This window comes from Heptranchias perlo, chromosome 9 (assembly GCF_035084215.1).
Source record: "Heptranchias perlo isolate sHepPer1 chromosome 9, sHepPer1.hap1, whole genome shotgun sequence".
NCBI lineage: Eukaryota > Metazoa > Chordata > Chondrichthyes > Hexanchiformes > Hexanchidae > Heptranchias > Heptranchias perlo.
The window spans coordinates 1322511-1350322 of NC_090333.1; the positions used below are offsets into that span (position 1 = coordinate 1322511).

Consider the following 27812-nt stretch of genomic DNA (forward strand, 5'->3'; position numbering starts at 1 on the left):
CGGGGTCCTGAGTGCGGGGCAAGTGGCGGCGCAGGCTCGCCGCGGTCGCCTGTCCGGGGTCCTGAATGCGGGGCAAGTGGCGGCGCAGGCTCGCCGCGGTCGCCTGTCCGGGGTCCTGAGTGCGGGGCAAGTGGCTGTCGGTGCGGAGCGGTGAGGCAGCGAGAGGAGCCGGGCGGAATGGTAAATGGTCGTGGGGGGCGCGGGAATCGGCGTAAATAACGTGCGGAATGTTCCAGAACGGCGGGAGCGGGACCCTGTGAGAATCAAGGGCCGCCCGCTGCGGGGAGGGGGTGAAGGGAGAGGAGAGGAGAGGGGCCCCAAACAGCTGCCCTGGGGGTGGGGCTCCCCCTGTGAGGGACCTCTGTTTATTAACGATCGCTCTGTGGGTTCAAGTCCCACTCCAGAGACTTGAACCATAATCCAGGCCAACACTCCCGGTGTCAGTGCTGAGGGAGTGCTGCACTGTCGGAGGGTCAGTACTGAGGGAGTGTTGCACTGTCGGAGGGTCAGTACTGAGGGAGTGCTGCACTGTCGGAGGGTCAGTACTGAGGGAGTGCTGCACTGTCGGAGGGTCAGTACTGAGGGAGTGCTGCACTGTCGGAGGGTCAGTACTGAGGGAGTGCTGCACTGTCGGAGGGTCAGTACTGAGGGAGTGCTGCACTGTCGGAGGGTCAGTACTGAGGGAGTGCTGCACTGTCGGAGGGTCAGTACTGAGGGAGCGCTGCACTGTCGGAGGGTCAGTACTGAGGGAGTGCTGCACTGTCGGAGGGTCAGTGCTGAGGGAGTGCTGCACTGTCGGAGGGTCAGTACTGAGGGAGCGCTGCACTGTCGGAGGGTCAGTACTGAGGGAGTGCTGCACTGTCGGAGGGTCAGTACTGAGGGAGCGCTGCACTGTCGGAGGGTCAGTACTGAGGGAGTGCTGCACTGTCAGAGGGGTCAGTACTGAGGGAGCGCTGCACTGTCAGAGGGGTCAGTACTGAGGGAGCGCTGCACTGTCAGAGGGGTCAGTACTGAGGGAGCGCTGCACTGTCGGAGGGTCAGTACTGAGGGAGTGCTGCACTGTCGGAGGGTCGGTACTGAGGGAGCGCTGCACTGTCAGAGGGGTCAGTACTGAGGGAGCGCTGCACTGTCGGAGGGTCAGTACTGAGGGAGTGTTGCACTGTCAGAGGGGTCAGTACTGAGGGAGCGCTGCACTGTCGGAGGGTCAGTACTGAGGGAGCGCTGCACTGTCAGAGGGGTCAGTACTGAGGGAGCGCTGCACTGTCAGAGGGGTCAGTACTGAGGGAGCGCTGCACTGTCGGAGGGTCAGTACTGAGGGAGTGCTGCACTGTCGGAGGGTCAGTGCTGAGGGAGCGCTGCACTGTCGGAGGGTCAGTACTGAGGGAGCGCTGCACTGTCGGAGGGTCAGTACTGAGGGAGCGCTGCACTGTCGGAGGGTCAGTACTGAGGGAGCGCTGCACTGTCGGAGGGTCAGTACTGAGGGAGCGCTGCACTGTCGGAGGGTCAGTACTGAGGGTGCGCTGCACTGTCGGAGGGTCAGTACTGAGGGAGTGCTGCACTGTCGGAGGGTCAGTGCTGAGGGAGCGCTGCACTGTCGGAGGGTCAGTACTGAGGGAGCGCTGCACTGTCGGATGGTCAGTACTGAGGGAGCGCTGCACTGTCGGAGGGTCAGTACTGAGGGAGTGCTGAGGGAGCGCTGCACTGTCGGAGGGTCAGTGCTGAGGGAGTGCTGCACTGTCGGAGGGTCAGTACTGAGGGAGTGTTGCACTGTCGGAGGGTCTGTACTGAGGGAGCGCCGCGCTGTCGGAGGGTCTGTACTGAGGGAGCGCCGCACTGTCGGAGGGTCAGTGCTGAGGGAGTGCTGCACTGTCGGAGGGTCAGTACTGAGGGAGTGCTGCACTGTCGGAGGGTCAGTACTGAGGGAGTGCTGCACTGTCGGAGGGTGAGTGCTGCACTGTCGGAGGGTGAGTGCTGCACTGTCGGAGGGTGAGTGCTGCACTGTCGGAGGGTGAGTGCTGCACTGTCGGAGGGTGAGTGCTGCACTGTCGGAGGGTGAGTGCTGCACTGTCGGAGGGTGAGTGCTGCACTGTCGGAGGGTGAGTGCTGCACTGTCGGAGGGTGAGTGCTGCACTGTCGGAGGGTGAGTGCTGCACTGTCGGAGGGTGAGTGCTGCACTGTCGGAGGGTGAGTGCTGCGGGAGTGCCGCGCTGTCGGAGGGTCAGTGCTGAGGGAGTGCCGCGCTGTCGGAGGGTCAGTGCTGAGGGAGTGCCGCGCTGTCGGAGGGTCAGTGCTGAGGGAGTGCCGCGCTGTCGGAGGGTCAGTACTGAGGGAGCGCCGCGCTGTCGGAGGGTCAGGACTGAGGGAGCGCCGCGCTGTCGGAGGGTCAGGACTGAGGGAGCGCCGCACTGTCGGAGGGTCAGGACTGAGGGAGCGCCGCACTGTCGGAGGGTCAGGACTGAGGGAGCGCCGCACTGTCTGAGGTGCCATCTTTCAGATGAGACATTATACCGAGGCACTGCCTGACCCCTCAGGTGGGCGCAAAAGATCAGATAGCACCATTTTGAAGAAAAACAAGGGCGTTCTCCCCGGTGTCCTGGTCAATATTTATCCCTCAACCAACAAACGTCATTTTTCTCATAGCTGCTTATGGGACCATGCTGTGTGAAAATTGACTGCCATGTTTGCCTCCGAGGCAACAGTGACTACACTTCAAAAGTAACTTGTTCGTTATGAAGTGCTTTGGGATGTCCTGAGGACTTGATAAGATGCTTGTGACAAAAGAAAATGAATTTGTGTCCGTGTTGAAATTTAAACGATTTTAATTGCTGGAAACAACACATGAAAGGTCATTAATCCACTGTTACCTTGGCCACTCGAGATGCTAACCTGACTTTTCCCTTTTCAGAAGCTGAATTACCTGCTGCATACATGTTGTAGTGTTTTCTGTTTTACACCTCTGGTCAGTTTTGTTTTTCCTGTTTGTTTTTATAGGGCACTCCAGTGAAAGATGTGGTTATCAAACCTGATGCACTCACGGTTCTGTTACTGGACAAACATTCAGATTACATTGCCTCGTATGGATCAAAGAAGGATGATTATGTAGGTACAAAAAATAAAATCCTTTAGGCAGAAGTATGCATTTTGGAAGGAAGAATGAGGGGAGGCAGTTTAAACTAAATGGTACAATTTTAAAGGGGATGCTGGAAAAGAGACCTGGGCGTGTATGTGCACAAATCTTTGAAGGTGGCAGAATAAGTCGATAAGGCTGCTAAAAAGCATACGGGATCCTTGGCTTTATAAATAGAGGCATAAGAGTACAAAAGCAAGGAAGTTATGCTAAACCTTTATAAAACACTGGTTAGGCCTCAGCTGGAGTATTGTGTTCAATTCTGGGCACCAACTTTAGGAATGATGTCAAGGCCTTAGAGAGGGTGCAGAGGAGATTTACTAGAATGGTGCCAGGGATGAGGGACTTCAGTTATGTGGAGAGACTGGAGAAGCTGGGATTTTTCTCCTTCTCCCTATTAAGGGGAGATTTAATAGAGGCGTTCAAAATTATGAGAGGTTTTGATAGAGTAGATGGGGAGAACTGTAATGGCCTCCCTCTGTGCTGTACGATTCTATGATTCTAAGTAGGAAACTTGATGCATAATTCATGCATTCAAATTAGGGTCATTTGACTAGTAAATATCAGCTTTTAAAAGATATCTTGCAGTAGATTGTTGCAAAATTTAAGGATACAACAAGGTGCTAGGCAAATAGCATGTAATTAGTGAATATAATCCTGCATTTATAAGGAAGAAGGGTGTGTGCCCCATATTTACAATGGGATCTAATCTTTCCATTCAACATCCCCAAAATTCCTAAGATTTTGAGGATAGCCTCATTCTCAGTTCATATCAACATAGCTATTGTAGTTTAAGAAGAAAAGAACTTGCATTGAAACCGCACCTTTCACGAACTGAAGACTTTATAGCCAATGAATTACCGTTGAAATGTAGTCACTGTTGTAATGTAGGAAACAAAGCAGCCAATTTTACGCGCAGCAAGGTCCCACAAACAGCAATGTGTTAAGGACCAGATAATCTGTTTTTTAATGATGTTGGTTTAGGGATAAATATTGGCCAGAACACCGGGGAGAACTCCCCCTGCTCTTCAAAATAATGCCATTAGATCTTTAACGTCCACCTGAGAGGACAGGCGGGGTCTCTGTCTAATGTCTCATCCAAAAGACAGCACCTCTGACAGTGCAGCACTGACAATGGGAGTGTCAGCCTACATCATGTGCTGAAGGCTCTGAAGTAGGACTCAAACCCACGAACCTCTGATTCAGAGGTGAGAGAGCAGAGACTGTCACCCGATGAAGAGTTGCTTATCGGCCACAAGATTGTGTATAAAATCCAAGAAAACCCATTTAAAAAAAAAATGATTTGTGTTGTCGCTTAATCACACGGTACATGTAGCAATTCACATCAGGTGGCTGACAAAATGTTGGTGATTTTTTTGTACTTGAGTTTTCTAGTTGAGATTCGCGACCCAGCATCTTATGGAAATTAATCTCCATGATTAATCTGTTTTACTTTGGTTCTGATCAGTTGTGGTAAGTGGTAAATATGTTGGTTTGCCTATTCCAGCAGCTGTCTCTCATATGCATGCCTCTGCAGAAAATGCTAAGTTACTGACTACGGTAGTTTGGACTTCCTGGAAAGATTAATCATAATCACGGAAACTGGTTTAGTGAATAAATAAATAAATTCTGTTTTTATCCCATGGGATTCCAGGATTGTTACCAGTGTTTTGGGGATCCCATTCCATGAATCAGTTTGATTTACACACACACAACAAAAAGGGAATGATCTTACTTATAACCCCCGATCTCCACCACCAAGAAGGACAAGGGCAGCAGGCACATGGGAACGCCATCACTTCCAAGTCCCCCTCCGAGTCACACACCATCCCGACTTGGAAATATATCGGCCGTTCCTTCATTGTTGCTGGGTCAAAATCCTGGAACTCGCTCCCTAACAGCACTGTGGGAGAACCGTCACCACACGGACTGCAGAGGTTCAAGAAGGCGGCTCACCACCATCTTCTCAAGGGGCAACTAGGGATGGCCATTAAATGCCGGTTTTGCCAGTGACGCCCACATCCCGAGAATGAACTTTAAAAATAAAATACAAAGGGGCTGCTGTTCCCTATAATCAGGACACTTGGTGTAATGGTGACTGCTTAAGTCAAAATTCTGTTATCACATGGGATTCTGTGATGTTTTGCGCATTCCATTTTTTCAGTGAGAACCAGTAGCCCTGTTTATATTGAGAATGTTTCATACTGAGATCATTTTCTGTCATACTTCCTTTGTCACTCTAATGGTCAGTTCAGATGTTGGTTAGAAAATCTAAGGATGTGAAGGCCTCAGAGAGGGTGCAGAGGAAATTTACTAGAATGATACCAGGGATGTGGGACTTCAGTTACGTGGAGAAGCTGGGAATGTTCTCCTTAGAGCAGAGAAGGTTAAGGGGAGATTGAATGTGTTCAAAATCATGAAGGGTTTTCAGAGAGTAAATAGGGAGAAACAGTTCCCACTGGCAGGAGGGTTGGTAACCAGAGGACTCAGATTTAAGGTAACTAGCAAAAGAACCAGAGGGGAGATGAGGCAAATTTTTTTTTTTACACACTGAGTTATGATCTGGAATGTGCTGCCTGAAAGGAAGGTGGAAGCAGATTCAGTAGTAAATTTTGAAAGGGAATTGGATAAATACTTGAAGAGAAAAGATTTGCAGGGCTACGGGGAAAGGGCAGGGGAGGTGGGACTAACTGAATATCTCTTTCAAAGAGCCGGCACAGGCACGATGGGCCAAATGGCCTCCTTCTATGTTGTATCATTCTACGATTCTATTCTAAAGCCATCAGGTTTGCACATTGATTATTAATGTTCTTTCCTGTGTTGCTGTTAGGAGTACTGCATGTCTGAGTATTTGCGGATGAGTGGAATCTACTGGGGCTTGACAGTTATGGATCTGATGAGGCAACTGCATCGCATGAACAAGGAAGAAATCCTACAGTTCGTTAAGTCGTGTCAGCATGACTGTGGGGGAGTCGGTGCCAGTATAGGCCATGATCCTCACCTCCTCTATACCCTTAGTGCTGTACAGGTGAGTGAGTCTCTGTGCTCAGGGGAAAGGAGCCTTTTTGTCAAATTGAATCTGATCTTATTTGGTTGTAGTGATGCGGGAGTGATCAATTTAGCCTGTCACCCAAGTGATTACTATTACTGCAGTATAGCAGAAGTCTTGCTATCCTTGTGGTCTTCATTGTGTTGCATTAAAGATCTAATTTAATTGAAAGGGGTTTGTAATTTTTTAAAAATTAAACAATGTATAAAATATGTGATTCTTTGTTATGCAATTCACATGCACGTAACGTACAGCACAGAAACAGGCCATTCGGCCCAACTGGTCTGTGCCAGTGTTTATGCACCCCACGAGCCTCCACCCACCCCTCTTCATCTCACCTTATCATCATAATCTTCTATTCCTTTCTCCCTCATGTACTTACCTCGCTTCCCCTTAAATCCATCTACACTATTCGCCTCAGCTACTCCTTGTGGTAGCGAGTTCCACATTCCTAACCACTCTCTGGGTAAAGACATTTCTCCTGAATTCCCTATTGGATTTATTAGTGACTATCTTATATTTATGGGCCCTAGTTTTGATCTCGCCCACAAATGGAAACGTCTTCTTTACGTCTACCCTATCAAACCCTTTCATAATCTTAAAGACCTTCCTGTAAGTGTGACGCTTACTCACTGTGTAACGCTTGTCTGTCACGCCTGCCTATATCACGCTTAAACTAACATATATCTGTTCATTATGCATAGCTACTGTTGAGTCTTCCCAGCTCTGTCGACAGGGCAGGTGCTTTTCTTCAGTGTCACCCGCTCAAGCCTGTACCAATCTAGCCCTTGCTGATGCTTGCCCCCCCCGCCCCCTCCCTTGCTGCATCTTCTCCCAAATGTCTTTCCCGCTGGCTTGTGGCAACGTTTTCCCGCTGCTGCTGCATTCCTGCCCCGCCCCCATTACTTACCTACCATGCCTCAAATGAGGAAATCTGCTGTTAGAAACTAGCTTTAAGTTGTTTTAAGTGCATCCCGTGGGGAGATAAGATGTTGCAAGCGTGTTTTATTTTTAAATGTCAAAACTATTGTTGCCAACAAATTCGAATTGCGCCCAAAACGGGCATTAAATCTTCGGAGCAATGGCACCGCGTGCCGTTCCGAGCCCTAATTGCCGCCTTTGAGCTGTGGGTGCCAAATGGGCGCCTTGCTGCTTGGGGAGGGTGATAAATCTCCCGGCTCCTACATGTGAGGGGTGAGGGGGGAGGAGGTTATCTGGCAGATTATTTTAGTAGTAGGCCCAGGAGGAGAACTCTTGCTTCTCCTTGTCCCACAAAAGTAAATACTGAATAAAACTAGGGGCCATAAATATAAGATAGTCACTAATAAATCCAATAGGGAATTCAGGAGTAACTTCTTTACCCAGAGAATGGTTAGGATGTGGAACTCGCTACCACAAGGTGTAGTTGAGGTGACTAGCATAGATGCATTTAAGGGGAAGCTAGATAAACACATGAGGGATAAAGGAATAGAAGGATATGCTGATAGGGTTAGATGAAGAGGGGTGGGAGGAGGCTTGTGTTGAGCATAAACACAGGCATGGACCAGTTGGGCCGAATGGCCTGTTTCTGTGCTATAATTTCTTGGCTGTTTTACGAGCAGCCCCTTTATGGATCGTGGGTTAGGTCACTCCATGCCTGGTACAACTAGCCAGTGTTTCCATTTGTACCTGAATTGTGTATCCATAGGAACAGGTTCAGCCCCTCAAGCCTGGTTCCATATCCTAAACAACATCCAGACATCCCTTGGAAAGCTGAAGGATGAGGCACAGATGTGACGCCTTCTACAGATAAATGGCCTCCCGACACTTAAATATAAACTTTCGGATTGTGCGCTCGCGCATGACGTCTCACCCGGCGGGAGTGCACATTGAGAAAACACAGGAACAGGAAGAGGCCATTCATCCCCCCTCGAGCTGTTCCACCATTCAGTTAGATCATGGGCTGATCTGTATCTTAACTCCATTTACCCACCTTGTTCCCATATCCCTTAATATCCTGCCGAACAAAAATCTATTTATCTCAGCTTCGAAATTTTCAATTGACCCCCAACCTCAACAGTTTTTTGTGGGGGGAGCGTTTTCCAGATTTCCACTCCCCTTTGTGACTCATTACACAGGACCAGGTCCAAGGTTGCCTACAAGGGGGCAGGCAGCCTTGGACCTGGTCCTGTGTAATGAGTCAGGATTAATTAATAATGTCCTAGTTAAGGATCCCCTTGGAATGAGCGACCACAACATGGTTGAATTCCATATCCAATTAGAGGGTGAGAAGGTTGATTCTCAAACAAGCGTACTGAGCTTGAATAAAGGAGACTATGATGGTATGAGAGCGGAATTGATTAAAGTGGACTGGGAAAATAGATTAAAGGGTAAGACGGTACATGAGCAGTGGTGTTCATTTAGGGAGTTATTTTACAACTTTCAAAATAAATATATTCCACTGAGGAAAAAAGGGTGTAAAAGAAATGACAGCCATCCGTGGCTAAGTAAAGAAATCAAGGATAGTATCCGACTAAAAACAAGGACATATAAGGTAGCCAAACTTAGTGGGAGGATAGAAGATTGGGAATTCTTCAAAAGACAGCAAAAAGTAACTAAAGGATTGATTAAGAAAGGGAAGTTAGATTATGAAAAGAAATTAGCAAAAAATATAAAAACAGATAGCAAGAGTTTCTATAGTTATATAAAAAGAAAAAGGGTGGCTAAGGCAAACATAGGTCCCTTAGAGGATGAGACCGGGAAATTAATGGTGGGAAACATGGAGATGGCAAAAATGCTGAACAAATATTTTGTTTCAGTCTTTACAGTAGAGGACACTAAGAATATCCCAACACTGGACAAACAGGGGACTCTCGGGGGGGAGGAGCTAAATACGATTAAAATCACTCAGGAGATGGTACTCAGTAAAATAATGGGACTCAAGGCGGATAAATCCCCTGGACCTGATGGCTTCCATCCGAGGGTCTTGAGGGAAGTGGCAGTAGGGATTGTGGATGCTTTGGTGATAGTTTTCCAAAATTCCCTGGACTCAGGAGAGGTCCCGGCAGATTGGAAAACTGCTAATGTAACACCGTTATTTAAAAAGGGTAGTAGGCAGAAGGCTGGAAATTATAGGCCAGTTAGCTTAACATCTGTGGTGGGTAAAATTTTGGAGTCTATTATTAAGGAGACAGTAACGGAACATTTAGATAAGCATAATTTAATAGGACAAAGTCAGCATGGCTTTATGAAGGGGAAGTCATGTCTGACAAATTTGCTTGAGTTCTTCGAGGATATAACGTATAGGGTGGATAAAGGGGAACCAGTGGACGTAGTGTATTTAGACTTCCAGAAGGCATTCGACAAGGTGCCACATAAAAGATTATTACTTAAGATAAAAAATCACGGGATTGGGGGTAATATTCTGGCATGGGTGGAGGATTGGTTATCGAACAGGAAGCAGAGAGTTGGGATAAATGGTTCATTTTCGGACTGGCAACCAGTAACCAGTGGTGTTCCACAGGGGTCGGTGCTGGGTCCCCAACTCTTTACAATCTATATTAACGATTTGGAGGAGGGGACCGAGTGCAACATATCAAAATTTGCAGATGATACAAAGATGGGAGGGAAAGTAGAGAGTGAGGAGGACATAAAAAACCTGCAAGGGGATATAGGCAGGCTGGGTGAGTGGGCGGAGATTTGGCAGATGCAATATAATATTGGAAAATGTGAGGTTATGCACTTTGGCAGGAAAAATCAGAGAGCAAGTTATTTTCTTAATGGCGAGAGACTGGAAAGTACTGCAGTACAAAGGGATCTGGGGGTCCTAGTGCAAGAAAATCAAAAAGTTGGTATGCAGGTGCAGCAGGTGATCAAGAAAGCCAACGGAATGTTGGCTTTTATTGCTAGGGGGATAGAATATAAAAACAAGGAGGTATTGCTGCAGTTATATAAGGTATTGGTGAGACCGCACCTGGAATACTGCATACAGTTTTGGTCTCCATACTTAAGAAAAGACATACTTGCTCTCGAGGCAGTACAAAGAAGGTTCACTCGGTTAATCCCGGGGATGAGGGGGCGGACATATGAGGAGAGGTTGAGTAGATTGGGACTCTACTCATTGGAGTTCAGAAGAATGAGAGGCGATCTTATTGAAACATATAAGATTGTGAAGGGTCTTGATCGGGTGGATGCAGTAAGGATGTTCCCAAAGATGGGTGAAACTAGAACTAGGGGGCATAATCTTAGAATAAGGGGCTGCTCTTTCAAAACTGAGATGAGGAGAAACTTCTTCACTCAGAGGGTGGTAGGTCTGTGGAATTTGCTGCCCCAGGAAGCTGTGGAAGCTACATCATTAGATAAATTTAAAACAGAAATAGACAGTTTCCTAGAAGTAAAGGGAATTAGGGGTTATGGGGAGCGGGCAGGAAATTGGACATGAAGCTGAGTTCGGATCGGTCAATGCCCTGTGGGTGGCGGAGAGGGCCCAGGGGCTATGTGGCCGGGTCCTGCTCCGACTTCTTGTGTTCTTTAGATTTGTGGTTGGGATCAGATCAGCCATGATCTTATTGAATGGCGGAGCAGGCTCGAGGGGCCGATTGGCCTACTCCTGCTCCAATTTCTTATGTTCTTATGTTCTTATGAAGAAGTGCTTCCTGACATCACCCCTGAACGGCCGAGCTTTAATTTTAAGGTTATGCCCCCTTGTTCTGGACTCCCCCACCAGAGGAAATAGTTTCTCTCTCTTTACCGTATCATTCGGGGTCATATTTAAGGAACATGTTTCAGACGGGTGCCCTGAACGACTAAAAGTTGCCCGAGCCAATATGGTGTCAGGCGTAGTTCGGGAGCGGCAGATCCCAGCACAATATTAGGAGGTTGAATGCTGGAAAAACAGGAGGCTGAGGGCTGAATTTCCCCCCTTCCCAAAAGAGTGTTAATATTTTTTTTAAACAGGCTGTCATAATTTTGTTTGTTGTTTGAGGGCTTCCTGAGAATATAGTTTAATAGACTTCAGCGACATCCTGTTTATGACTCACTCTGCACAGTAATTCACTGGAACTTGTGTGTCACTGCGCAGAGCAGGTGAGTAAACACGCAACGAAAGCATAATGACTGGACTGGCAAATGATGTGAGATACTTTACTCCTCGGCAACACAACACAAGCCGGACGGTGCAACTGTCTCGTACTGATGGTGTAAAATAAGAAAGACTGCAGTGCAGGTGCGTTTTTGAAATAGCGATATGATCACTCCATCTGCATTAACACTACAAACAGTGACCTATATATTTTTTTTAAAATGGAATCTACTGTAATAAACACATAAAATGCTGGAAATAGTCAGCAGTCAGGCAGCATCTGTGAAAGAGAAACTAAGTTAATGTTTAAGGATGATGATCTTTCATCAGAACTGGGCCAAAAGATGGGCCCAGAGGAGGTGTAAATGGTTATAGCAGAATTTCCATGGCCCGGGAATGTGGCGGAGAATGGATTCTACTGTATTCCCTGAAAATATTTGTCCCTGTTTTATTCCGGCCTCCCAAACTCCACAATCTCCAAAATTGAGCCCCTCACTTCCCATCACCCCAGTCCTCGCTGATCTAGACTGTTCCTCTCTCTTTTTCACCCCCCCCCCCCTCCAAACATCGTATTTAAAATCCTCGTCCTCATCTACAAATTTCTCCATAACCTTCCCCCATCCTACTTCTACAACCTGTTCCAGCTTTTGTGGAGTTTGGGAGGCTGGAATAAAACAGGGACAATTATTTTCAGGGAATACAGTAGAATCCATTCTCTGCCACATTCCCGGGCCATGGAATTTCTGCTATTCTGCTGTAACCATTTACACCTCCTCTGGGCCTGTCTTTTGGCCCAGTTCTGATGAAAGATCATCATCCTGAAAGGTTAACTTTTGATGGCTGGGCTTTTTGCCATCTGGGCCCTATCCTGGAGCTCCCTCCCTAAGCCTCCACTGTATCAACTTGTTTCTCCACTGCTTAAAAGTCTCCTGAAAACCTGCCTTTTTGACAAGCAATTGGACGGCTCTCTGAACTCAAAAGATTGAGCCCATGTTTCTTTCTTCCTCTGTGAAGCACCTTCAGCTGCCTAGGCCCTTGCTCTGGAATTCCCTCTACCTCTCTCTCCTCCTTAAAACCAACCTCTTTGACCAAGCTTTTGGCCACCTATCCTACTATCTCCTTATGTGGCTCAGTGTCAATTTTTGTCTGATAATCGCTCCTGTGAAGCACCTTGGGACGTTTTACTACATTTAAGGTACCATATAAATGCAAGCTGTTGTTGTTAGTTCTCATGTATATGTGATGTGCTTATTTTCTTCTAGATCCTCTCTCTCTATGACAGTCTACACGTCATTGATGTCGATAAAGTTGTTGAATATGTTAAAGGCCTGCAACAAGAAGATGGTTCCTTTGCTGGTGACAAATGGGGTAGGTTTCTCCTTTGGTCCCTTTTTATATAAAAGTGTAATATTGTTTAAAACAATAATGACCTCATTTAAGGGTGTTTTTGGTACCTCTACATAGTTGATTAATTCCCACAGGTTATCGCATTAATTCCACTGAATTAATGCGATAACCTGTGGGAATTAATCAGCTCTAGTTATGTTACTGTATTATCGTGTGATAACTGCTGACTTCTTTATCAGCATGCGGACTGTGCCCCAGTGTGAGCTTTTCCATGAACAAGGCCCTTGAACGTTGAAGGAATGCTGTTCATGGTCAAAGTTCTGTTGCCAGTAACACTCATTAACTGCTTTCATATTTGCCAGTCACCGTCTCCCAGACTCTGCCTCTCTCACAGCTGGTGACAACACAAAGATATTCCTTTAAAGCTGGAAGCCGAGGAGACATGTGGTTTTGTTTTACTCCCACTGGTCTCCCTGGGACCAGTAAGGGTTCTGTTCTGTCAGCAGCTGCATCGTGACGTCATTACATGCACGGCCTATGTAGTAGTTCTGTTACTGGACTAATAATCCAAAGATCGTAAATTTAAATCCCACTCGGGCAGTTTGAGAATATTAAATTCAGTTTTTTTTTTAAAAAGCTGGGAGTAAAATGTTCGTATCGGTTAAAAGTGACCATGAACATAGGAACAGGAAGAGGCCATTTTGCCCCTCGAGCCAGTTCTGCCATTCAATGATATCATGGCTGAGCTGTGATCTAACCCCATGAAGTTGTTGGATTGTTGTGAAAACCCAACTGGTTCACTGATGTCCTTTGAGGGAAGGAAACTTGCCGTCCTTACCCGGTCTGTGCCGAAATGTGACTCCAGTCCCACACCAACATGGTTGACTCTTAACTCCCCTCTGAAGCGGGCCTAGCGGGACACTTGGTTTGTATCAAACCCGCTACCAGCGGTTCAAGAAGAAGGCTCAGCACCAACACCTTCTCAGAGCAACTAGGGGATGGGCAATAAATGCCGGCCTTGCCAGCGACGCCCACGTCCCCAGAACGAATAAATAAATAAAAACTTGTGTCTGTCGTGATGCCGCAACAGCAGCATTTGCGTAGGCTGAATTGTCGCAGCTTGTCTCTGAAATAGTGAGCCCCAAGGGGCGCACGGGATCAGGAGGGAGACTGGCTACACCATCTACTGGTAAATACACTGTGGGGCATCTCTCCCAAAGCCCAGGCTGCAAATATAAATGCAGCTTATAATATTAAAAGACCCAACCACCCGAGACTCATTAAGATTGACGTACTGACATCCATTCAGGAAGCCAAAACCAAGCTGTATCTTTTTCTAAATTGGTATTAAGTTTGTTGCCAAGAGTAAGCATAATTTATATAAAAGCGGCTGGTTCCAGGCAATGACGTGCTCCCCTTCACTGGTTCTTCAAATATTTAGAATTGTGAGGCCAGTTGGAGTATGTGTGCTCTCACTACAGGTTTTGTTTTTTGATAGAAATTTAAAGTATTTTTTTAAAAGAACTTTTTACTCGCTGCTGATTGGAAAGATGCCAACACTACAATGATAATGAAAAGCTTGAGGCTGCTGAGCTAAATGCCAGGTTTTTGTCCGTTCTGCTTTTTCACAGTTGAGTCAATGATTGTTTCCATTCATAATGTTTGCGTGCAGTTACTATTCATCATAGCGTTTTGTAATTGTTAACAATGATTGCTGTTTTTATAATTCTAAAGGGACTAAATAATGTCGACCATGACCAGCTGATTCACCTTGTCCAGAACAGTAGAACCAGAGGACACGGCCTGTGCTTGAAGGGGGGGGGTCAATTGTGGAAACAATATTTCCGTGAGCGAGTGTCAATCTGTGGAACAGGCTCCCAAGGGAGACAGTGGGAGCAGTTAGTATTGATTCACTCAAATGTAAATTAGATAGATTTCTTGCAGAAAATAACATTTTGGGATACAGTTTGAGTAATTTGAGACATGACGTGTGGTGAGTGTAACAGGCTTGGGAGGAACAGGTGACTTTGGACCCATGGTTCCCAAAGCTCTCCACCACTGGGGGTTTTCCTCACCTCCTGTCTGGGTCTGTTGGAGACTCATTGATAGGGATGGACCTGGGTCTTTCTTCATCTAGCAATTCCTATGTTCCTAATGGGCTATTTAATAGTGGCATTCACTTATAGCCGCTTCTAGACTGGTGCTTGTTCTTTAGTTCGAATTCTGGCAGTGGTGAGCTGCTGTCCACCACATAATTAACACTGCCTATTACAGCCCTCATATACCAGTGACTGAACCTACAACTGGATCAATAATTCTGGCACCGGGATAAGGGAGTCAGATTTAGCAGTACAATGGGAGCCCAGATCGCAGACATAAGTCTCTCAGAAACCGAACTAAACCAGCATCGATCTAAAAGCGGTTTCGGAGTTTGGGTCTGTGAAATTATGAAGGGTTTGATAGGGTAGATGTAGAGAAGGTGTTTCCACTTGTGGGGGAGATCAAAACTAGGGGTCATAAATATAAGATAGTCACTAATAAATCCAATAGGGAATTCAGGAGAAACTTCTTTACCCAGAGAGTGGTTAGAATGTGAAACTGGCTACCACAAGGAGTAGTGGGGGCAACTCGCATAGATGCATTTTAAGGGGAAGCTGGATAAACACATGAGGGAGAAAGGATTAGAAGGATATGGGGATAGGGTGAGATGAAGTAGGGTGGGAGGCGGCTCGTGTGGAGCATAAACGCTGGCGTGGACCTGTTGGGCCAAATGGCCTGTTTCTGTGCTGTAAATTCTGTGCACAGAGTTACACGATCAAGTCAGACGCCAGATGTGAGAAGTGTTAAACGACTCTTGTATTTGGATGAATGCAGGTGGGAACTAGTTATTGGTCTTGTTTTATTCAAGTCATATTCAAAAGCAAAGGTGTTTGGATTAACCATACATTGTGATCAAACCGTGCAGTGCAGTGGTCAGTCTCCATCTTGAGTATTGTGTCCAGCTCTGGTCATCAAGAAGCAAGCGAGACATTCAAGTGCTGGAGGCAGTGCAGAGAAGAGCTATCAGGCTGATCTTGTAGAGGTATATGAGATAATTAAGGGAATGGAAAAGGTAAATCCAGAATATTACTTTAAATTAAATTGTTAGAGTAAGATAAGGGAATGTGGGTTCAAAATAGTTAAGAGTAAATTTTAAAACTGATAGCATGAAGTTCTTCACCCGAGTGATCAACACTTGAATTGGACTCCTGGATAGATTGGTGGAGGCAAGAACCCCTGGAACCATTTAAGAAACAGCTAGATGCTGTGATTGGACAGTGGAAGTGTTGGTTGGGGGGCGCGCGCGCACGTGCGGGGGTGTCTGGAGGAAGAATTTAGATGGGCAGAATGGCCTCCTCGTCAGTATTGACCCTGTGAACAGCTCGCTCTTCTATAAAACGCCTTGACCTTAGCGATCGTCTACCTAAAACTGTGGCATCCAATGAGCAAAGTGTTGCTAATCTCCAGGCATACGCACTGATGAAATAACATCGTGTTCTGGCTGGGTGTAAAGATTGACCCTTTCAGCACTGTCCTCTTCAGACTTCACATGTGCCTCCTCTCAAGGGCGATTTTGGAGGTTGTTGAAATGTGGAAAGAGTGGCAGAGAACCCTTCAATCTTGACCCTTTTCCTTTGCTGCTGCTGTCCTCACAAGGATTGTCCAGCGCTAGATTCGGAGGGTGGGGGATGAATACGTTGCTTTGTGTCACTGAAAAATCTCTTTACCGTTCTAGGTGAAATAGACACCAGATTCTCCTTCTGTGCTGTGGCAACGCTGGCACTTTTGGTAAGAATGTTATCTGTCGCAGTGGCTGATTTACAGTCTGACCGTGTAATTGTATAATTAACTGAAGAGTCTAAGGTACGGGTCAGTCTGATTATAAAGTTTGTGAACGGCCAGCAAATGAGTGGTGTTTCACAAGTGTTTAAAAGCATGAGCAGTTGAAACGTGTTGTGCAGTCTAAATAAGAATGTCGATGTGATTCCTGATGGTTCAGTACATACATGCGCTGTACGGTGCAGTCCTGTGCCGTACCAAACCGGGAAGTCCTGGGGGCCAGAATCCTGGTCTGCATTGATTTTGGTCATGTCTACTTGGGCTGTGGCAGGGGTACGGCAATCTGCCCTAGTGCCTCTGGGCTACATAGGAACAAGAGTAGCCCCATTCAGCCCTTTGAGGCTGCTCCTCCATTCTATTAGATCATGGCTGATCTGTACTTCAAACTCCATTTACCCACCTTTGCTGCATATTCAAGTGTTGGTACCCTTGCCTGACGCAATCAGCTGTGTTCCTGATTGCTATTCATCAAGGTCTGCTGGAAAATGCACGTGTGCAGACATTGAGTGAGGGCAGGATTGGACTTGGTCATGATGCCCTCCATGGTCGACTTTCCCTGCTTAAAAAAGAAAGAACTTGCATATATACAGCACCTTTCACAACTTCAGGACATCTCAAAGTGCTTTTAAAGTGTAGTCCCTGTTGTAATATAAGAAACGCAGCAGCCAATTTGTGCACAGCAAGATCCCACAAACAGCAATGTGATAATGACCAGATAATCTGTTTTTTAGTGATATTAGTTGAGGGAAAAATGTTGGCCAGAACACCGGGGAGAACTCCCCTGCTCGTCTTTAAAATAGTGCCGTGGGATCTTTTACGTCCAGACAGGGCAGTCGGACCCTCGGTTTAACGTCTCGTCCAAAAGACAGCACCTCCGACAGTGCAGCGCTCCATCAGTTCTGCACTGGGAACGTCAGCCTAGATTATGTGCCCATGTCTCTGGAGTGGGACTTGAACCCATAACCTTCTGACTTAGCGGTGAAAGTGATAGCAACTGAGCCACGGCTGACACAGTTTAAGCTGCCTCTAAGGGGGATGAAATTGTACCCCAGCCAGAGTACCCCAGCATTCAGGAGAGATGGGGAGAAAACTGGAAGGGCAGGGGGACCTTATATGGAGTTGGTGAGAGAAAAGGAAGCGTACAGCTCTTGTTTTTTGGGTAGGTTCAGCTGCTTGTTTGTGAAAGTGTCTTAAAACCCTTCCTCAGACTGTGTTACTGTTTAAGTAGCTGGTTCGTAATGCCAGTGCTGGGTGTTTTACAGGGAAGACTCGATGCCATCAATCTCGATTCAGCGGCAGAATTTGTTTTGTCCTGTATGAACTTCGATGGAGGATTCGGTTGCCGGCCAGGTTCTGAATCTCATGCCGGACAGGCAAGTCAGCATTCGTTTACAATCAAAAGGATCTAGCTTTTCATCACTGAAACTTAGCTCTGTAGTTTTAATAGGTTACGAACTATTAAAGCGTTGGAAATCTGAAATATAAAGAAAAATGCTGGAAATGCACAGTGAAAAAAAGAACTTGCATTTATATAGCGCCTTTCACAACCTCAGGACATCCCAAAACGCTTTACATCCAATTAAATATTTTTGAAGTGTGGTCACTGTTGTAGTGTAGGAAATGTGACTGCCAATTTGCGCACAGCAAGATCCCACAAGTAGCAGTGATAATGACCGGATAATCTGTTTTAATGACGTTGGTTGAGGGATAAATATTGGCCTGGACATCAGTGAGAATTCCCTTGCTCTTCGAAATAGTGCCATAATATCCTTTTACGTCCACCAGAGAGGGCTGACGGGCTCCACCGACAGTGCAGCACTCCCTCGGTACTGCACTGGGAGCATCGGCCTAGATTATGTGCTCAAGTCTCTGGAGTGGGACTTGAACCCACAACCTTCTGACTCATAGGCGAGAGTGATACCCACTGAGTCACAGCTGACACCAGTCGGGCCAACAGTGTCCGAAAAAGGAATAAGGCAGGTTACGCTTTGCGAACCCAGTTCTGACAAAAGGCCTGTACCTGAAACTGTCTTTTTTTTTCTCCAGCATTTTCTGCTTCAATCCCTAAAGCAGATTTTAAACTGCTTGTACATTGTGTGTTTGCATTTTGATTTAAAAGGGCCATTTACCTTCCAAGTGCATGTGTGTGTATATAGTGTGTATCTGTGCATATTGTTCCCACTAAATTACCATATAATCCTAAATGTTAAAAAGGAAATAGCTAATCTCGTATTGGCAGTGCTGTATAATTTTTACAGATTGCATTCCTTTAACTGGAAACTTGGTTATTCGTCTCATCCAAAGGATGATCTGATAAGCGAGAGTTTTAACAAACTAACTGGCTGTTCTCTCCTCCTTTCTAGATCTATTGCTGCACGGGGTTTCTGGCTATAACAGGCCAGTTGCACCAAGTGAATGCCGACTTGCTTGGCTGGTGGCTGTGTGAGCGCCAGTTGCCATCTGGGGGCCTCAATGGACGACCTGAGAAGGTATCTAGCAAAAGATGATTCAAACCTACTCAAAATTGAATGTTTGTTTTTTTTTCTTGCAAAATCTTAAGACGAAAAAAAATCCCCTATTGGTTATTGTATGCAAATCACTTGACTCTCTCCATTTATTAAAAAAGAAAAAAATACAGCGCCTTTCACGACCTTTGGACTTCCCAAAGCGCTTTACAGCTAATGAAGTACTTTTGAAGTGTAGTCGCTGTTATAATGTAGGAAACGCGGCAGCCAATTTGCGCACAGCAAGGTCCCACAAACGGCAATGTGATAATGACCAGATAATTTTTTTTTTAAGTGATGTTGAGGGATAAATATTGGAGAACTCCTCTGCTCTTCTTCGAAATAGTGCCATGGGATCTTTTCCGTCCACCTGAGGGGACAGACGGGCCTCGATTTAACGTCCCATCCGAAAGCAGGCATCTCCAATAGTGCAGCACTCCCTCAGTACTGCACTGGGAGTGTCAGCCTAGATTTTGTGCACAAGTCTCTGGAGTGGGACTTGAACCCATGACCTCCTGACTCAGATGAGAGTGCTGCCCACTGACCTACAGCTGACACCTAGTTGACATCAAGTTGGAGTTTTTTTTGCAAAGATTGACCGCCCTTTGGGCTGTTGCAATGACTCATTCAGTAAAGTTAGCACGTAGCAGCCATATAATGCTCTTTATATGAACTTTTTTTTATATTCATTCTCGGGATGTGGGCGCCGCTGGCAAGGCCGGCATTAATTGCCCATCCCTAGTTGCCCTGAGAAGGTGGTGGTGGAACTTTTTGTTTGATGCAAATGAGGGGCTTGCTCGGTCACTTCAGATTGCAGTCAACAACATTGGTGTGAGACTGGAGTCACATATAGGCTAGACCGGGTAAGGGCGGCTGATTTACTTCCCTAAAAGGACATTAGCGAGCCAGTTGGATTTTCACGACATATTTATGCTGATAAAGCTGGTTGAATGGGCTTTGATGTGCTTCTGTTCCATTTTCCTGTGCTTTTCTCCCCTCCTCTCCTCTGACTGTTGCTGAGGTTCAGGTAAAATAAAAAGCAATACCAATTTTCTTGATTCAACTTCTCTGCATCTTAACTAGTGTTCATTATAGCTAACATTTAAATTTCTTGCATGTCAGCCACTGGGTGCAGTAGTGCAGTGGGTATGTTAACAGACTAGTAATCTAGAGGCATAGACTAATAATCCAGGGAATGCAAGTTCAATTCCCACCATGGCAGTCTAAGAATTTGAATTCAATTTATAAAGTCTGGAAATTAAAAAGTTGATATCAGTAAAAGTGACCGTGAAGCTGTTGGATTGCCGTAAATGGTTCAAGAAGGCGGCCCAACACCATCTTCTCAGGGTGACTATGGATGGGCAATAAACGGCCTTGCCAGCGACACCTACATCCCAAGAATGAATTTTAAAAAACTCAATGCAGGGTTCCTGTAGCTTCCTGCAACTTTTCTAGTTTTCCATTCTCCAGTTTTTTAATGTCTGTTAGCTACCTCCCTGATCGTGTGCCAAAGTTTACGCACAACATATTTTCATTATTGCAAACGGGTAACAGTAGGCATACAACAGTAAATTAATCTCCCAGCCCAGAACAGTTGAATTGAGTTTATATTGCAGTAGGTGTTGCCCATCTTGTACTTGTTTTAATTCCTTCACCTAGGGTGTTGCTGCACCATATACGTAAACCGCCTAAAATTTGAGGCCTCTTGAATCTGCCACTTTCTATTATCAACTGGGGTAGTCTGCTGCATTAATGGTGGATTTTAGAAGTTGCATGTGTCAAGAGTGTAGGGCATACTGCAGCAACTCAACAAGGCTTCTTCGACCACATCTCCCAAACCCGTGACCTCCACCACCTAGAAGGACATGGGAACACCATCACCTCCTAGTTCCCCTCCGTGTCACACACCATCCCGTATATCAGCCGTTCCTTCATCGTTGCTGGGTCAAAATGGTGGAACTCCTAGACTTGGGCTTCTATTTTTTTTTTAAAACGAGCTATTGATGTTTGTGTTAAATATTTGATAAATTTCTGAGCGTTATGCTCAAAAACTGGATGCTATAAATAGCATTAGCGACAATAGTCACAAATGTTTCATTTGCAGCTCAGAATGCTACCACATACCCCTTGTATTATTGGCCTCAGTTTCTCCCTATTTTCCCCCCACCCAAAAAAAACATGGGAACAATATCACTGCTTTTTAAAAAAAGATTTTGTTTGTGAAAATTGTTCAACGTTTTAAATCAGAAAGAACTGAGATTAGCGGGTGACATGTAATCTTTAACCCTCTCTTTTTTGATTATTAAAAATGCACTAAGTGGCGAGTGTGTTTTGTAAGCTGATGCGAAGGTATTTCGTGTTTGCGTTCCTTGATGTCAGTGCCTTCCTCCCTCCCTGCAGTTGCCAGATGTTTGTTACTCGTGGTGGGTGCTGGCCTCTCTCAAGATCATTGGGCGGCTGCACTGGATCGACAAGGATAAGTTGAGCAGTTTTATCTTGGCCTGTCAGGATGAGGAGACCGGTGGGTTTGCAGACCGGCCTGGAGACGTCGTAAGTACCCAGCAAACAGGATTGCGGGGGAAAAACGGGGGTTGCTTTGAGTAATTGGAAGCTGAAGTGCCACTTTATCCAGAACCAGATGATTCAGTTACAAATCAAGTAAGACACAGAAATCAAAGAATGATACAGCACAGAAGGAGGCCATTCAGCCCAATCGTGCCTGTGCCGGCTCTTTGAAAGAGCTATTCCACTCCCCTGCTCTTTCCTCATAGCCCTGCAAAATCTTTCCTTTTCTTTGGCCCCTTCCTTTTTCTCATCTACACGCTGCCCTTCAGTGACATCATCTGAAAACACAACATTAGATTCCACATGTACGCTAACGACAGCCAGCTCTACCTCACCGCCACCACCCTCGACCCCTCCACTGTCTCTCATTTGTCACACTGCTTGTCCGACATCCAGCACTGCATAAGCAAAAGTTTCCTCCAACTAAATACGGGGAAGACGGAAGCCATTGTCTTTAGTCCCCGCCGCAAGCTCCATTCCCTAGCCACCGGCTCCATCCCTCTCCCTGGCCACTGTCTGAGGCCTCCTATTTGACCCTGAGATGAGTTTTCGACCACATATCCACTCCATCACCAAGACCACCTATTTCAACCTCCGTAACGTTGCTCGTCTCCGCCTCTGCCTCAGCTCATCTGCTGCTGAAACCCTCATCCGTGCCTCTGTTACCTCTAGACTCGACCATTCCAATGTTCTTCTGGCCGGCCTCCCATCTTCCACCTTCCATAGACTTGAGCTCATCCAAAACTTTGCCGCCCATATCCTAACTTTTGCACTAAGTCCTGTTCTCCCATTACCCACTATGCTCCCTGACCTACATTGGCTCTCAATCCAGGAACGCCTCGATTTTAAAATTCTCATCCTTGTTTTCAAATCCCTCTGTGGCTTTGCCCCTCCCTATCTCTGTAACCTCTTCCAGCCCTACAACCCTCCGAGATCTCTACTCCTCCAGTTCTTGCCTCATGTGCATCCCCGATTTTAATTGCTCCACCGTTGGCGGCCGTGCCTTCAGCTGCCTAGGCCCTAAGCTCTGGAATTCCCTCCTAAACCTCTCCGCCTCTTTACCTCTCTCTCCTCCTTTTAAGGAATCTTACAACACCAGGTTATGGTCCAACAAATTTATTTTAAAATCACAAGCTTTCGGAGATTATCTCCTTCGTCAGATGATTGAATGAAAAGGTTCTCAAATCGCATATCTTATACGATGTTGGGACAGCATCACACCAATCAAAAGGTGTCGTTGTTATTCAAACAGGCCAGTCACGGAGAACAGCACGTCCCAGTACACTCGATATAAAATTCTCTCTCTCTCTCTCTCTGCCATTTTGAGTTTCTTTCTGCCTGCCTGTGTAAAAGACACAATGTATATCGAGTGTACTGGGACGTGCTGTTCTCCGTGACTGGCCTGTTTGAATAACAACGACACCTTTTGATTGGTGTGATGCTGTCCCAACATCGTATAAGATATGCGATTTGAGAACCTTTTCATTCAATCATCTGACGAAGGAGATAATCTCCGAAAGCTTGTGATTTTAAAATAAATTTGTTGGACCATAACCTGGTGTTGTAAGATTCCTTACATTTGTCCACCCCAGTCCATCACCGGCATCTCCACATCATCCTCCTTTTAAGACGCTCCTTAAAACCTAACTCTTCGACCAAGCTTTTGGTCACCTGTCCTAATATCTTCTTGCGCGACTCGGTGTCAAATTTAGTTTGATAACGTGCCTGTGAAGCACCTTGGCACATTTTACTACGCTATAGGTGCTGTATAAATGCAAGTTGTAGCTGTTGTTGTTAAGTATACATCCACTTCCCTTTTGAAAGTTACTATTGAATCTGCTTCCACTTCCCTTTCAGGCAGTGCATTCCAGATCATAACAACTCGCTGTGTTTTAAAAAAAAATTCTCCTCATCTCCCCCCTGACTTTGCTAATTATTTTAAATCTGTGTCCTCTGGTTACCGACACTCCTGACACTGGAAAAAGTTTCTTCTTATTTACTCTATCAAGACCCCCTCGTAATTTTGAACACCTCCTATTAAATCTTCCATTAACCTCCTCTGCTCTAAGGAGAACAATCCCTGCTTTTCCAGTCTCTCCACATAACTGAAGTCCCTCATCCCCGGTACCATTCTAGTAAATCCTCCTCTGCATGCTCTCCAAAGCCTTGACGTCCATTCTAAAGTGTGGTACCTAGAATTGGACGCAATACTCTAGCTGAGGCCTAACCAGTGATTTATAAAGATTTAGCGTAACTTCCTTGCTTTTGGAAGGAACAGATGGGTTCACGATTCACGCAACAGAGAGAACCTGAATACTTCAGGCAAGCAAATAAACAAACCAAAAAATGCAAGCCCCAGCAAGTAAAACAAATTAGTTATCTCATAGTTGATAACAGATTTAAAGAAAATTGTAATAAGAATTCATACTGGTTTGGAAAAAAAAAACTGAAAATGAACTTGGAACAAAGAAAGCTGCAAGGCGAAATAAAATGTAAGACCCAGACAGTGTGCAGCAGAGATTAACTAGCAGAGATTAACTGTGACTGGAGGGGCTGGTGATTTGTGAGGCATATTTCTACTTCCCATGGACTAAGGAAAAACATAGTAACAGGAGGAGGCCATTCAGCCCCTCAAGCCTGTTCCGCCTTTCAATTAGATCATGGCTGATCTGTATCTTAACTCCATTTACCCGCTTTGGTTCTGTAACCCTTAATACCCTTACCTAACAAAAATCTCAGTTTTGACATTTTCAATTGACCTAGCCTTATTAGGGGTGATGTCAGGAAGCACTTCTTCACACAAAAGGGAGTGGAAATCTGGAACTCTCTTCCCCCAAAAAGTTGTTGAGGCTGGGGGTCAATTTAAAATTTCAAAACCTGAGATTGATCGATTTTTGCCATTCGGCCCATCGTGCCTGTGCCGGCTCTTTGAAAGAACTATCCAATTAGTCCCTCTCCCCGCTCTTCCCACATAGCTCTTCAACTTTCTTCTTTTCATGATGTGGAGATGCCGGTGATGGACTGGGGTTGACAATTGTAAACAATTTTACAACACCAAGTTATAGTCCAGCAATTTTATTTTAAATTCACAAGCTTTCGGAGATTTTCTCCTTCCTCAGGCAAATTTGCCTGAGGAAGGAGAAAATCTCCGAAAGCTTGTGAATTTAAAATAAAATTGCTGGACTATAACTTGGTGTTGTAAAATTGTTTACAATTCTTCTTTTCAAGTATTTATCCAATTCCCTTTTGAAAGTTACTATTGAATCTGCTTCCACCGCCCTTTCAGGCAGCACATTCCAGATCACAACTCGCTGCATAAAAGAATTTTTCCTCATCTCCCCTCTGGTTCTTTTGCCAGTGACCTTAAATCTGTGTCCTCTGGTTACCAACCCTCCTGCCAGTGGGAACAGTTTCCCCTTATTTAGTCTATCAAAACCCCTCATAACTTTGACATTCCTTCCTCTGCTATTTTAACACGAGTGTTAACACGTATTTATTGTAAACCAATTAATGCCTCTGCTTAAGTTTTTTTGTTTGGGTAGAAGAATACAGTGATTTATTAGTAACTTTACATGGAAAGATAATCGGTAGATGATAGTTTGATTCTAGGAGAGATGTCTCAATTCTAAATTGTAGCTTTTTTTTTGTGTGATAGGTTGATCCCTTCCACACCTTGTTTGGAGTCGCGGGCCTCTCCCTCCTGGGAGACGAGCAGATTAAGCCGGTGAACCCCGTGTTTTGCATGCCAGAAGATTCCCTGCGAAGAATAGGCATCCAACCCGAGCTGCTAAGCTAATGGGAGTCAAAGAACTTTTCTTAATGCAGTTTGAAATGCTATTACGGACAGAACCTGAATACCGCTCATTTAACAAAGGGTGCTTCAACATCCACCATCTCACTTGGGTTTGGCAATAATTTGTGAGTTATAACTGTCACATGGAATCAGTTCATTAAAGTACGGTTTCTTCTGTGTATCATTGCTGGAGGGGGTAGGAGGAGGGGGGGCATTATACACTTTACTGATGACATGCTTTCAGTCATGGCAACCAAGTGCATTTGCAGGTCTTCTTACTCTGAGGTACTTGCTATATTACACCACACTGATATCCTTTTTCATATGACCTCTCAACTATGTAAAGATTGGGTTGAGCTGTAGACAGGTGTATATAGCTGTTGAATATCACTGGGCTTCTAATGCAGATAGAAAGCCAAAGACCTTAAATGCAGGATTGTGGAACTAAATTATGGATTATTTTTCCAGTACATCCTGTTTTTATTTTCTTTATTATTAGAATTTGGATATGAAACAAATTATTTTTAAATTTGTCAGGTGTCAGCCTTAACTCGAAGCATTCTCTCACCTCTGAAAGGTCATGGGTTCAAGTCCCGCTCCAGAGACTTGAGCACAAGAGTTAGGCTGACACTGCAGTGCAGTGCTGGCAGAGCGCTGCGCTGTCAGAGGTGCTGTTTTTCGGATGAGACGTTAAACCGAAGCCTTGTCTGCCCTTTCAGGTGGATGTAAAAGATCCCACGGCACTATTCGAAGAAGAGCAGGGGACTTTTCCCCAGTGTCCTGGGCAATAATTATCCCTCAACCAACATCACTAAAAAAACAGATGACCTAGTCATTATCACATTGATGTTTGTGGGATCTTGCTGTGCACAAATTGGCTGCTGCATTTCCCGACATTACAACAGTGACTACACTTCAAAAGTACGTAATTGGCTGTAAAGCACTTTGGGACGTCCTGAGGTGGTGAAAGGTGCTATATAAATGCAAGTTTGTTCTTATGAACTTTGGTTATACATAGTTAAAATATAAACACAAAACTACCTTATTTGCTATCAAACTGGCAATCTGAACCTAGCTGTTACTCTGCGGTTAATTTTCAGTGCTCCCCCAAGAACGTCTGGGGAGGGGAAAATGTTTTAAAAATAAATAAATAACCTTTTAAAAAATTGCTGCTTCATAGAAAAAAGTTGAAACACATGTTTGTTGATTCTATATGGAGTTGCTTTATTCTGCAACTCTTGTCTAAATATTGACATCACAGTTTGGGATGGGGATACACTTATTTCTTTTTTCAGTTGTCCGGGACAGTACTGGTTAAAGCTTACAGCCCAGAAATCATGTAAAAGCTTTGTAATAAAAATTAAACTGAGCTATTGAGGTACAATACCATACTATGTTTACAGTGCAGCTTTTCTATTGAAAAATATTACTTTAATATTTTTATTTTTATCCCCCCCATAACTGACTGATTTGAACCCAGGATGCCAGTAATATTCTTAAATATCAAAATGAATCTGGGAGTCAGGGGTGGAGGGAGGTTTGCCAACAAGACAGGAACCCATGAGATTTCGGTCATTTGTGAGGAGGTTCTGGACAACCAAATGATGATACAAACCTGGCAGCAGATAAAGATGAAGAATAGTTGTCGCTATAGGATAGACAAGATAATTGGGGGGGGGGGGCAGTTTTTGTGTAAACAGCGTCAAATCTAATTATAAGGACAATAATAAACATTGTGGAGAGAATTGAAAGGACTTAAAGGATCAAACTAAAAACAACCAGGAAGAAGTTGAAATATGCTCTTTGCAGCAACAGAAAGTACCAGAGAAACCCACCGAGGTAAAACATAGAAACCAGAAGGTGGGGAGGGGCGGGGTGGCTGTTGGTGTCAACAGTTAAGGTAGATCTAACATTGGCGCTAGGGCCTTGCAGTTTAATCATTCTGCAGCCCAGAGGCTGGGTGGTTTTTTTTTGACCCGGGACAGGAAAGGTTTCTGATTACTGCATTTTGAAGCAAGTACGATAACGCTAAGCCCTCCGATAAAAGTTCATATCCTTTTTTTTACACACAACTCTTTTGAGGTCCACATTTCCGTTGCAGCTTTAAACCACATGAAGGAACTGCCCTTCTGTGTAACCTTTGCATATTTTACATAAGTTCAAATCCTGAATAGTGCAAAGTGGAACTGGAGGAACTTAAGCGATCATGGATCGATTTGATAATCAGTTAAACTGAAAAATTATAATTATTTTTTGTGATACGCTGTAATACTATGGTAGCCGCTGTAAAGAATTTAGCTTTTGTCTTTTTTTTGAACCAACTTAACCCTAACTTTAGTTCAATATATTTATTTCAAAGTGAAGAATGTGTATGTGTCATGATTTAATTGCAGTACAATTAGGAGGAATTGAAACTAACTATGACTCATTGAAAGAGCATGCTCACTAATTATACACCTGGATGTTTAAATAAACAGATCTGTTATCTA

The 27812-nt window shown here is 45.1% G+C and overlaps 1 protein-coding gene across 1 annotated transcript; it reads left to right on the plus strand.

Annotated features, from left to right (window-relative positions):
• Positions 1–72: 72 nt before the first annotated feature.
• On the plus strand, positions 73–27812 carry rabggtb (Rab geranylgeranyltransferase subunit beta). The gene is made up of 9 exons (XM_067989796.1): positions 73–180; positions 2992–3099; positions 5958–6155; positions 12498–12603; positions 16358–16410; positions 17724–17834; positions 18825–18950; positions 21366–21515; positions 25186–27812. Exons 1-9 carry the CDS (start codon positions 178–180, stop codon positions 25324–25326), a joined length of 996 nt encoding a protein of 331 aa, XP_067845897.1. The 5' UTR covers positions 73–177; the 3' UTR covers positions 25327–27812.

Excerpts from the sequence above, each read along its gene's own strand:
- rabggtb (XM_067989796.1), top strand. Across the intron at positions 6,156-12,497 it reads ATACCCTTAGTGCTGTACAG|ATCCTCTCTCTCTATGACAG; the intron begins GTGAGTGAGTCT and ends ATTTTCTTCTAG. Across the intron at positions 21,516-25,185 it reads CAGACCGGCCTGGAGACGTC|GTTGATCCCTTCCACACCTT; the intron begins GTAAGTACCCAG and ends TTTGTGTGATAG.